Here is an 11575-nt window from a genome sequence, read left to right on the forward strand (position 1 = left end):
CCAAACACCCTCCTTTCATCACGCGTCCAGCCTCATGCTCTATCAGATTGGCATTTACCACAATAGATGAAACAAGATTTGCAGTCAGCAATATGACTCGTCGTCAGCCAGATACTTCAGCAGACTTGTGCGCCACGTTCGGATCATCTTCCGCTCCTCGGCAGCGAGCAGCGGCCGCCGCACCGCCACATCAGGAAAACACCCCAGAGCAATTCACACAGCCCTTTTGCGATTTCATGACGGAGAATCCTACACCTTTCCATGTTGTAGACTACTGCAAGACCAAACTCCACGATGCCGGCTTCCAAGAGGTAAGCGGTCCTTACTTATGCGAGCCATGGCCGCCAAAGGGCTAACCGACCATGCCACACACAGCTACCCGCGCGGGAATCGTGGGCAGGCAAGATTCATCCCGGTGGCAAGTACTGGACGACTCGCAACGGCAGTGCCATAATAGCTTTCACCGTCGGTCATGCCTACAAGCCGGGCAATGGCGTGGCCATGATTGCCGGCCATATTGACGCCAACACAGCCAAGTTGAAGCCCGTCAGCGCCAAACCCGTCAACGAGGCCGGTTGCATCCAGCTGGGCGTCGCGCCCTACGCCGCGGGCCTCAATCCGACGTGGTGGGACCGCGACCTAGGCATCGCCGGACGCGTCGTCGTGCGCAACCCGAACACGGGCAAGTCGACGACGCGGCTGGTCAAGCTAGGCTGGCCGGTCGCCAAGATTGCCACCGTGGCCGCGCACCTGTCGCAGCCGGCCTTTTTTGGCGATGGTAACCTCGAGACGCGGATGACGCCCATTATTGGTCTTGCGAGCGCCTACTCCGAGAAGGAGCAGCAGCCACTGGGCAATCCCGGTGAATTTGTGCACAGCCAGCCGCCAGAGCTGGTGCGACTGATAGCTGGTGAACTGGGCATCGCGTACTCGCAGATTACCAACTGGGACCTCGAGCTCTACGACTTTCAGCCTGCACAGGTCTTTGGCATGCGCAAGGAGCTGATTACCGCGGGTCGGTTGGACGACAAACTGTGCTCGTGGGCGGCCATGATAGGTCTACTAACGGCGCGATCGCGCAAGGACGACGGATACGTCCGCCTCGTCAGCCTTTTTGACAATGAGGAGATTGGGGGCAAGCTACGCCAGGGCCACGGCAGCACGTTTCTGCCAGCGACGATTGAGCGCATGGTGGAATCGCTCACCCATTCTCATTCTGCCAAAACACCGTATGCAGTAGACATTTTGGGTCAGACGTACGCGCAATCATTCTTGATTGCCAGTGACGTCTCGCACGCGGGTCACCCAAACTTTCTCGAAAACTACATGCAGGGCCACGTGCCGACGCTCAACACGGGCATTGCCATTAAGCACGACCCCAACGGCGGCTTCAGCACCGACGCCGTCTCGGCCGCCGTGCTCATGCGCGTGGCGGAGCTGATTGGCGCCAAGGTGCAGCCGTATCAGGCACGTAATGATGTGCGCGCGGGCGGCAGCATTGGTCCGATATTGTCCAGCCTGATGGGATGTCGAGCGACGGATGCGGGCATTGTGCAGTTGAGCATGCACTCGGTGCGGGCCTCGACGGGTGCGCTGGATCCTGGTCTAGGGGTCCTGTTTTATCAAGGATTTTTGGAGAATTGGGAAAAGATTGACAGTGGATATGCACCGTAGACGAGGGGCGGTGAAGGATGATATCTGCAATATAAACAATATTGGTCCTCTATGCCGTCGCTAGAACGCCAATCTCCCCATTATATATGCTCTATGCCAAATTTTCTTGATAAATCTTCAATCTAGTTAAGCGAGGCGGCGTATGTCTCCCAGAGCTCTCCAATAGTCGAGCCAAATAAATCCGGCCAAAATTTCTCCTCCTCGTACCTCTCCGACTGCAGCTTGGAATTGATGCGGCGCACAGTGCCCTCTCCGCATTGCCTCTCAAGATAATCCAAAAAGTAGCCCGTCGTCTCGTAGCCCGCGTCCCAGTTGCAGCCCTCGGCGCGGGGCTTCCAATGCGGGGGCACATGTCCGCAGCGCAGACGCACCCAGTCAGCGATGCCCTCAATCAGGCCGCCCTTGCAGGTATGCTGTCCATCGTACTGGAAGCAGTGCACGAGCTCGTGCGTGATGACGCCGTAGAGCTCGTCGCAGATGCGCTCGGGACTTTGGTTGTCAATGTGGCGCGTGGACAGGTGAATCTCCTTGTGGTCGCCGTCGAGCTCGCTGCCGGTCGTGTACGCGACGCCGTCCATGTCGCGCACAATCAAGGTGACGGAGCGCGTCGTGGGCAGCGGGCAGGGCGCGCGCGACGGGTGCGTGTACAGCAGGCGCAGCACGTTGTGCGCGCAGCTGCGCACGCACTCGCCAAAGTTGATGGCCGCCAGCGCGCGCAGCGTCCCCTTGTTGTCGAGGTCGCGCATCTCGAGGCGCAGCTTGGGCAGGTGAAAGCCGCCGCCTTGGTGAGCGGGCGTCACGGGCGCTGGCCGGCGCAGGTGCTCCGGGATGGCGGAGGAAGTAGGCGGTGCGCTCATGATGCGAGGAGGCGAGGAGGGGGTTTGGCGAGAGGGAATCGGCTATGAGTCTGTGAGGCTCTGCTCACGGTGATGGAAGTTGAGGGGCCGTTGCCGAAATTGTAAACACGATGATGCTAAGAGGTGGGGTGAGAGGCGCTAGAAAATAGGTCGTCGAGGAAAGGCGATGCAGAGGCCATATGAATGCAGCGTATGTGTTTTCTGATTGATTCTGCTCGGGAACGCTCTTGTGAGAGTGATAGTGGTTGGATGAGGACAAATATTTGGTCAACGTTGATGAGCGAATAGAGTTGGTGCACAGGCTCTCTGTTGCACAACACGACAGTAGAAGCTCTGCACATATCACCGACGCTAATAAGGGCGCTACAGCCTACATCGATTGGATTAGTAAAAGAAGATTCATTTATCGGTTCCATGGTTTGTGGCTCATATGGAGGTCAAAGCAAGGCTGACGTTTTGACGTCTCGGCCGAGCGCTGTCGATGAACAAGAACGCTTTCCCAAGCGGAGCACTTGTAGACAGGTTGAGTAGCAATAAATGTGCATTTAGCGCCAAGTCGAGGGCGCTACTTCTTTAAAAAGTTTTTTTTTTTTTATCAAGAAAAGAAATAGCTATTCTATGAATCCTCTGCTTCAGTATGTTTTTTTTTCCCACCATCTGACGCCGCTGTCTATCAGCTTCACCAACTCGTCGCATCAATGCTAAGGACAAGCACACCAGTTCTCTAACCTGCAAAACAACTTTAAACAGCATATATACTACAACTCTCTTTTCATGTTAGCAGGATCGGAATTTTACCATCATTTTGACCACTGTCTTCTGTCGTCGACTTAATAAGGCCTAATAAGAGCACCGGGGGCAGCTAGGACCCATGGCGCAACGGTAGCGGTTCGTAACCCCCAGCCATGTTTGAGGCGCACCTCATACTAACTCCCTAGACAGCGTCAGATTCCAGTGGTTGAATATCTTTTCACTCGAAAAGCTGATACCTGGAGATTCCTGAAGGTTAGGCGTTCGAATCGCCTTGGGTTCAAATCCCACCTTTGAGGTGCATTGAGATTTTTTGTCATCCGTCGTTAATTTTTTTTTTGTGTCTTTGTGGAGGATCGTGATACTTTGACTTTGGTGTTGCCATTGACTAGGCACAAGTATCTTTTTTAGCTTGTGGACCCTGGCCCGCCAAGTAATTCAGGTGCTGGGAATCGGGCTTCAAGAAAAAGGTTAGTGCATGGATGGAATTGCATGTCTCTGGACTTGCCGATGGTGTGTAAGCCGTCTTTGTTGTTGCGCTGTAATAGCGACGCAGCCAGAGCGTATTTAGATTCTGAAGCCTGTCCTCGCTCTCATTATCTCTATCTTGCGGTTTCCCAGAGCATGGCCCCCTACCCGGACACATAAGAGTCGGTGATTTCTTAGCAGCTGAGATTGTATAACTCGGCTTTTCAATTGCGCCTCTCGACAGCATAGATTTCAATCTTGAAGTGCTCCTTCTCAGGTGGCAAGGGTGTTGAAGCCGGACTAACTTCCTCGCCAAATGAACTCGCTTATCTCTTCCATGTGAGACTATGGAAGTTTCAAAATACAACTAAGCACGGTATACTCTCGGATATGAGTACCTTCAGAACTACTCCTTTGACTCGTGACGTCTTGCGATGGCTGGCTGGTGATGCTTCATTCACAGCCTCATACCGCGGCGCAGGCAGTGGCTGGCTACAGACACATTGATAACGAGGCCCAATGTCGCAAACTCGTGAGTTGATGCACCAATTAGCCAAAGAAAATCTTTGCATAGCCTCTCTAGCCTCTACTCATAGTTAATGGCTACCACTGTGGCCATATGCGGTGAGGAATTGCGTCATAGTCTTTGCTGTTGTCTACCGGGTAAGTACACAAAGGTGTTCATTGGCATGGCGACGAGGGGCAACGAAACGCGCCGTTGTGCCTAGCATGTCGGGCTATGGAGACGCGGTACCTGCGGGGTACCTGTCGGCCACATGCAGGTGCAGGTTCAAGCCCCTTCTGGACTAAAAACATAAGTCGCGCTATGTACCCGCTACGTTGTCCGACCGCTGAACAAACCACCAAATCGTGCTCCATAGTGCAGACTGTAAATAATAGGTAGCTCGGCCGTCAACCGCCGCCCACCTTCACTTCTCAACAACATCCGCCTGGCTTTGCCATTCAATCACTCTCCCATCAATCCTGCTCGATCTCCAATGATAACGCCATTCTATCCGAATCCGCAATTTGCTAGCTTAAGCCCCTGACATTTACTCCTAGACACGTAGCGTACCTGCTGCCCGCGCAGTCGCCTCGTGTGCAACCACCCCAGTTACCCTTGATACTCCAGAACCGACCCCTCCTACCTTTGCTGGTGAGCACACCTAATCTCCCCCTGATGACCGACTGCCCCCCCTTCTGCAACCCGGCTACAGGCTTCGTTTCAGCAGATCTCGGGACTAGTGTCGCTGCTTAGCTGCTGCTGCATATTCACGTGGCTGTATTGCTAACCCGCTTGGTCCAGACGTTTGCGCCGCGCAGAGCTAGCTGGCCGCAGCACAACATCACCACATCAACTCGATCAACGCCACCACAGCCCACATTGCGGACAATACACTTTCTCTCACGCACCATGGCTGAACGCCTCACCGACAAGCAGGTCACCGACTTGCTCGACATACTGCGCAGCAACGCTGCCCTCGACCACAAGGTCACTGCTGTGACCAACGTCAAGTCGGCCATCAAGCAGCACAACGTCCCCGAGGCTTGCATCGCGCAGCTTTTTGAGGCCCTGCGCACAGCTTCCACAGCCCAACATGCCGTCCTTGTAAACGCCGGCTTCACTGCCCTCGGTCACCTGTTGACTCGCCTTTCACGCCAGGAGCCCAAGCACATTGGAAAAGAGGCTGTTCGCACCCTGCCCGTCGTCATTGAAAAGCTTGGCGACCAGAAAGACAAGTATCGCACATTGGCTTCGCAGGCTCTGACCACTATATACGCGGTGAATCCTGGTGAGGTTGAGCGCATGATTCGCACGACGGCCATGTCAGGCAAGAATCCTCGCGCCAAAGAAGCCTCCTTGAATTGGCTTCTTCAGGTACGACACCCGCCTTCAAGTCGGGCTACTCTCGCTAATCGTATGAGCAGATGCACCAAGACCACGGCTTACAGTTCCGAGGCTATGTCCCGCTGCTCATGGAGCTACTCGAGGACGCCGATGGTATGGTTCGAGACGCTGCCAAGCACACCGTTATCGAGTTGTTCCGGTATGTTGTAGCTCGAATTCCACATGTCTAGCACTAACACCTTTGCAGAAATGCGCCAAACACCGCGAAATCGGATCTTAAGCGACAGCTCAAAAACTACAAAGTTAGGCCCGCGATCGAGCAAGCCATTATCAAAGAACTTGCCCCGGGCGGCATACGCTCTGAAACACCTTCTGCACCCGCTCCAGCCAGCCGACCGCATCTTACCACCAGCGTCTCGTCCATGTCGAGCGAGCGCCCTATCACACCAGCCGTACCAGAGTCTCAGACGGACCCGGTCGAGCCGCAATATGTCAATACCAACCGCGAGCTTGATGAAGTATTCAAGGGCATGGCTTGGCAGTACGAAGGCCGCGAAACAGAGCAGAATTGGCAAAAGCGAGAGCAGGGCATGACTACCCTTCGTCGAATAAATGCCGGCAATGCTCCCTCTGATTTTCATGACACATTCGTCAACGGTCTCCGTGGCATGCTCGATGGCATTATCAAGTCCCTGACTTCACTGAGAACGAGTTTGTCCAAGGAAGCTTGCGCCCTTATCGAAGAGATTGCTCGCACCCTTGGTCCTGCCATGGAACCAATGGTCGAGCTACTCATGCAGACTTTGCTGAAGATGACTGCCTCGACAAAGAAGATTACATCACAAATGACAAGTTCCACAATCGAAACCATGATTAGCAGCATTTCTTACACACCTCGCATTATGCAACACATTTGGAGCGCTTGCCAGGACAAAAATGTCCAACCCCGTCTCTACACCAGTAGCTGGCTCAAGATGCTCATCAAAAAGACGTCGAGCAACAAGCATCATATTGAACACACCGGTGGAGTTGATCTAATCGAAAAGTGCTTGAAGAAGGGTCTAGCTGATGCTAATCCCGGTGTTCGAGAGAAGATGCGCTCCACATATTGGGCTTTCTGGGCTGTATGGCCTGCCAGAGCAGACGCCATCATGGAGGACTTGGATGCCACCGCCCAAAAGCTTCTTAACAAGGATCCGAGTAATCCCAATTCTCCTAAGAAGGTTGAGGCCATTAGGCCTGGCAGCAGCCTTTCTAGAACGGGCAAAACGGCAAGCAGACCCAATATACGTGAAGCTATGATGGCGCAAAAGAGGGCCATGACTGCTCAGAAGCTGCCGCCTCGCCCTGGGTCGGCAATGGCGCAGCTATCGCCAGTACGCACAACGAACACGTCCAACGCCCCTACCCACCACCAACAGCCGTCACACGCTGCTGCACCTCCAAAGTCTGCAAGCCGCGCTAGACTGGAATCAACCATTTCTGTGAATGCTGGCGGCATGTCAGGTGCACCCATGAGGCCGTCCAGGAGACGCCCAGAGATGACCAGACCTGCCACTGCTGGCCCCTATTCCGTCAGAGATCAGCCTGGGCCAGAAATCAACAGTCCTGAGTCTCTCAAATCCAGAAGTCAAACACCAAGAGTCGCCAAGGATTTGACGCCTAAGAAGCCCGTTTCCCGAGCTCGTCCTGGTCATATTTCCCATGGTAGTGAAACCAGCATTCCGTCGCCCACTTCCAGGGTTGGGGCCAAGTCAAAAGTCGCCTCTCCTCGTACTAGTCCTGCAAAGCCTAGAATGCCGCACGAGGACTTGCTTGGATCGAGCCCAGCTCGTCACAACCCTGGTAGGCCTGGTCCAGCTTGGCACTCGCCCACAAGGGCGCACGAAGATATCAGCCTTGTTGTTCCCATCATGCCTAGGCTCGATTCTGCTTCAACAATTGTTGCTGATGATGATGAGCTTGTCGGTGCGAATATTCCCGTCACGCCGCCACGAGTGGTGGCCCACATTGCTCGTCATGTGGAACCTCAGTCGCATACTGAGCCGTTGAAAGTGTATGAAGATCCTGATGCCGAAATACAAAGGACACCAAAGCCCGAAGTGTCAGCTCCTGTACTCGAGGACAAGCCTGTCAATGAGGATGCAGCCAAACTCCAAAGAGCTGCTGAGCCTTATTCAGCTCTGGTGGAACCCGAATCGCCCGAGAAAATGCGCCAGACCTCTCGCCTTCTAGACAGTGGCATTGCCAAGATCAAGGCCATGTCCCTGGAAGTCCACGGTTTTCGGAAGCTGCAGTCGCTTATTCGTGACAGTAGGACCACGCTGACCGACGACAAGTTTGAGGCTCTCTTGCTCGGCCTGTTCAAGTATCTCGAGAACCCTCTCACCAACTTGCCATCGGACAAGGGCCAGGACATCAAGGCGCAGATTTTGGCTACCATCAAGCTCCTCCTTAAGAAGGAGAGAGAAAACTTTCAGCCCTACGTCTCCAAGGGTCTCGAGGCTCTATTACAGACGCGCAGCGCCTACGACTCGCGGGCCCACGTTGTCAGCGGTCTAGAGCTTCTCGCGGATGAGCTCGTCGGGATCGGCGATGGCTCCGAGATTGTAGTCGTTTTGACGCGCCAGCTTCACGGTATCACTGATGCCACCACCGAGGGTTGTCGCAGCCTCAGCATGGGTCTCCATGTTCTCAAAGAGATGCTTGATAAGCGCGCTGATTACCAGCCCACGTCGAGTGAGCTGGAGCAGCTAACAAGTCTAGCCGGACACTGCCTGGAATCGACAGACTCGGGCGTACGTATGGACGCGGTCAAGTTTTGCGTGGCGTTGCATGCGCTTGTTGGAGAGGCCAAGTTTTGGGATGTCTTGAATGAAATCAAGGATGATCCGAAGAGTCTCATCACCTATTACATTGTAAAGCGTCAGCGCGAGCAGCAGGTTTAATCATGTTGAGGACGTGTGTAAAATTGTTGGTTCCTATTGGCGCTAGGTTGACATATATTAGTAGCATATACTTGAAGGCCGTTGTACATGATATTATAACATGAAGAATATTAGTAAAAACTTGCTGTGTTAGGCCTCGTTCGATTTCTGCTGCTAGACTCTCTCACACAATTGGTTTTGTGTTGTGTTGTGCGCTGATCCCCACCGCTCTGCGAGAGGTACAGTTGGTGTACTTCGGAGAAGGTAACGCGCCAATTATGAATAGAGAGACCAGCTATGATGAATTGCCGCCTCTGATCGGCTTGGAAAAGAAAAGATGCTTGATGAACGTGTCAGGTCGCCCAAATCCAGATGATTTGTACAACTAATACGCAACAACAAGTAGCGTTGCAAGACATGGACATTATTTTCGTCGTTTTCTATGCAGATTAATCTAGTATTAATTTGTCGCCCTTCTAATGCTTTCGTGAAGTAAAAAAAAAAAAATATATAGCCAAAATGTTTGAAAAGAAGCCCCGATATCGACCAAAAGAATGCATCCAACACCGCCCCTTGACTCCATCTCCACGGACAATACATCTAGCACTCTGTTTCCCTCTGTTTCTCTCTTTCCTCTAATGAGCTTCTCTTAGACTGCTGCTTCTCTAGCCACTGATTGACCCTCTCCGCAATCTCAATGTTATTCTTCTCCATGAAGAACATGTGTCCATTTCCATGGATGCCCTCTTTGCCCAAGTCGGCATACTCGACGTCCACGCCCACCTGCTTCAGATACGCTACGGTGCAGTAATCGTAGGGGGCGTGGAAAGAGGCCTCACCCGTGACGACGAGCTCAGGGATGCGCGCGAGGTTGGTCAGCTTCTTGACCGGGCACGTCTGCATGATGCACACGTCGTGTTCGGCATCGACGGCAGGCACGATGCGTGTCTTGATGAGCTCGGCGAGGAGCCCGGCGGGCGGGCTGTAGCCGATGGGCAGGTCGGTCAGGCCAAAAGCAAAGGCGGGATCGTTGCCAAAGGGTGGGCGCAGGGTAAAAGGTGGTCCGGAGGGCTCGAGCTGGACGATGCCCTTGACAAGGTTGGGACGCATGTCGCCGACCCGCCAGCCTATTCAAGTTAGAACTCAATCAACACATTCCATCTTGATTATGATGCCAACATACCATATGCGCCTGCTTGGGAGTGGCTGATGATGTAGCATTCGCCGACGATGTCGACGAGTGCGGCGTACGCCTTTGCGTTTTGCTCCTCGCTGATGAAGCGGTTAGTCTGCAACGGGACCTGGCTTCTATAGAACGCGTCAAAGGTTGGATCGCCCATGCGTCCCGTCCCCGGCCATTGTGTGTGTAGCTTGGCCTGGGGCCATTTGTTGCCATTGTTAGCCGTGTCGGTAAAAATGTCGGAGACGGACTGCGGGGAGCCTATGGTGCCAAAGCGGCCCTCGCCGGAGGGCTGCCAGGCGGAGCGGCCACGGGCTGGCTGGTCGGAGAGGTAGACGGTGTGGCCTTTGGAGAGGAAATACGAGGCCCAGCCGGGACGGCCATCAGGGGTGGCGAGGAAGTTGGTGCCGGTCTGTGCGGCGCCGGCGATGAAGATGATGGGGATCTGAGCGTGGCGATCGATGGTCGGAGGGGCGGGGTTGGGGGTTAGCTTTTCGACGTATATTTGGCCGACGTGGGCTATTGACGTGGCATTGGTGGAGCGGTCCTGTCAAGATGTTTGTTCAGCGTTGCATTCGGGGTCAGACCGGATGTGATGGTTCATAAACGGAGGGCGGGGGCGCAGCCCAGAGGGGAACAAGAGGGGAACAAGAGAAGGACTCGGGAGAGGGGAGGGCAGGAGCGGAAGGTCATCCGTAGTTGCAAACAAAACGTACGGTAACGTTGGTATACTCACCGCCGACGTAGAGTACGTCACGACGGGGTATAATGTCGGCGAGTGAGACGGACGAGGCATTGTACTGCTGGGCGTTGCTACCAAGAAAAGCAAACTGCATCCAGTAGGGCCAGGAGGCGAAAGACGCGCTCAAGTTGACCATGATGGTGGGTTGGAGAGGGGGTCCAAAGTTGGTCCCAAACTTGGTTGGTAGGTCAGGTGTGTTTGTGTGTTGTGGTGTGCTGGGCAATAACGACGAAAAAGCAAAATGAATAGAAAGGGCAAGACTAGTCAAAAGGAAGGCTGCGTGTAGAGAGTTACTAGCGGCGCCAACTTGTCTCAGGAAAGGAACGATTGCGAGAGGGATTAACAGTTGGGTAGGTTGGGAGCAGGTGTTAATAAACGACACAATAACCTAGTTAGTCTCCATACACCTACAATGGCAAAGAGGTAGCACAGCGGGGGTTGGGCAAAAAAGGTAGCGGGAAAGTTGGTGGGAGCTAGGAGCCTGATCTGGATTCTGATCTAATGCGAGTTGGCCCCGAGCGCATTCGATAGTCTTGGTAATAGTTCTTGACCGCGCCCAAACCTGATGCGGAACTCGGGATGAAGAGGCCGAAGAGGCTGAAGAGGCCGTTGGCAATATAATCATATTGATTAATTCGTAAATGAATGGCGTTGGCCGAGTAAGTAGAATAAGGTACTACCCAAGTTATGGCGGCTTTGAACCGTAGCACCATCCGATGCGCTGCAAGCAGCTAACTAACTACCTTACCTAGACAAGTTAGCGGGGGCAAGGAGCCCGAACAAACGCACCAGCCAAGCAGCCAGCTTCCGTCCAGACGGGTCCATGGAACCCATCAAGTCGCCGACCAGTCAGGAAACAATCGATTTTTGTTGATATTAGAATGCAAGCCACCATCAACCTTGAATTTAAACTCAACTCCAGCTTAGGGTCTCAAACCCTGTCGATTTCTCCAACCCCTGTTCTGTCAGCTTTCTCTCCTGGGAGCTGAAACCCCTTCCCCCGCAGTTGTCTGAAGCCCGTGACTTTTGGTTCCTGTGTGTGGAGCTGATCATACCTATCCTCTAACCAACTAAACTGTAAACGTAAAACAAGGGGACCTTTCCAACGTTGGGTTTTCTGAATCGCCC

General features: G+C 53.7%; 4 protein-coding genes across 4 annotated transcripts; 2 read left to right on the forward strand and 2 right to left on the reverse strand.

Annotated features, from left to right (window-relative positions):
- Positions 1-92: 92 nt before the first annotated feature.
- On the forward strand, positions 93-1674 carry BBA_09261 (aminopeptidase I zinc metalloprotease; the record flags this gene model as incomplete). Its single annotated transcript, XM_008604358.1, has 2 exons — positions 93-311; positions 376-1674. 2 exons carry the CDS (start codon positions 93-95, stop codon positions 1672-1674), a joined length of 1518 nt encoding a protein of 505 aa, XP_008602580.1.
- Positions 1675-1796: 122 nt separating this feature from the next.
- BBA_09262 (plant Basic Secretory protein) lies at positions 1797-2531 on the reverse strand (the record flags this gene model as incomplete). The annotated part of the gene is made up of 1 exon (XM_008604359.1): positions 1797-2531. The coding sequence occupies one exon, from the start codon at positions 2529-2531 to the stop codon at positions 1797-1799; it is 735 nt and encodes a 244-aa protein (XP_008602581.1).
- Positions 2532-5163: 2632 nt separating this feature from the next.
- Positions 5164-8546, forward strand: BBA_09263 (HEAT repeat containing protein; the record flags this gene model as incomplete). Its single annotated transcript, XM_008604360.1, has 3 exons — positions 5164-5628; positions 5679-5797; positions 5846-8546. 3 exons carry the CDS (start codon positions 5164-5166, stop codon positions 8544-8546), a joined length of 3285 nt encoding a protein of 1094 aa, XP_008602582.1.
- Positions 8547-9125: 579 nt separating this feature from the next.
- Positions 9126-10583, reverse strand: BBA_09264 (uncharacterized protein; the record flags this gene model as incomplete). Its single annotated transcript, XM_008604361.1, has 3 exons — positions 9126-9652; positions 9709-10252; positions 10422-10583. 3 exons carry the CDS (start codon positions 10581-10583, stop codon positions 9126-9128), a joined length of 1233 nt encoding a protein of 410 aa, XP_008602583.1.
- Between the last annotated feature and the right edge of the window lie 992 nt (positions 10584-11575).

The sequence above is a fragment of the Beauveria bassiana genome, assembly GCF_000280675.1.
Source record: "Beauveria bassiana ARSEF 2860 unplaced genomic scaffold BBA_S00049, whole genome shotgun sequence".
Lineage (NCBI taxonomy): Eukaryota > Fungi > Ascomycota > Sordariomycetes > Hypocreales > Cordycipitaceae > Beauveria > Beauveria bassiana.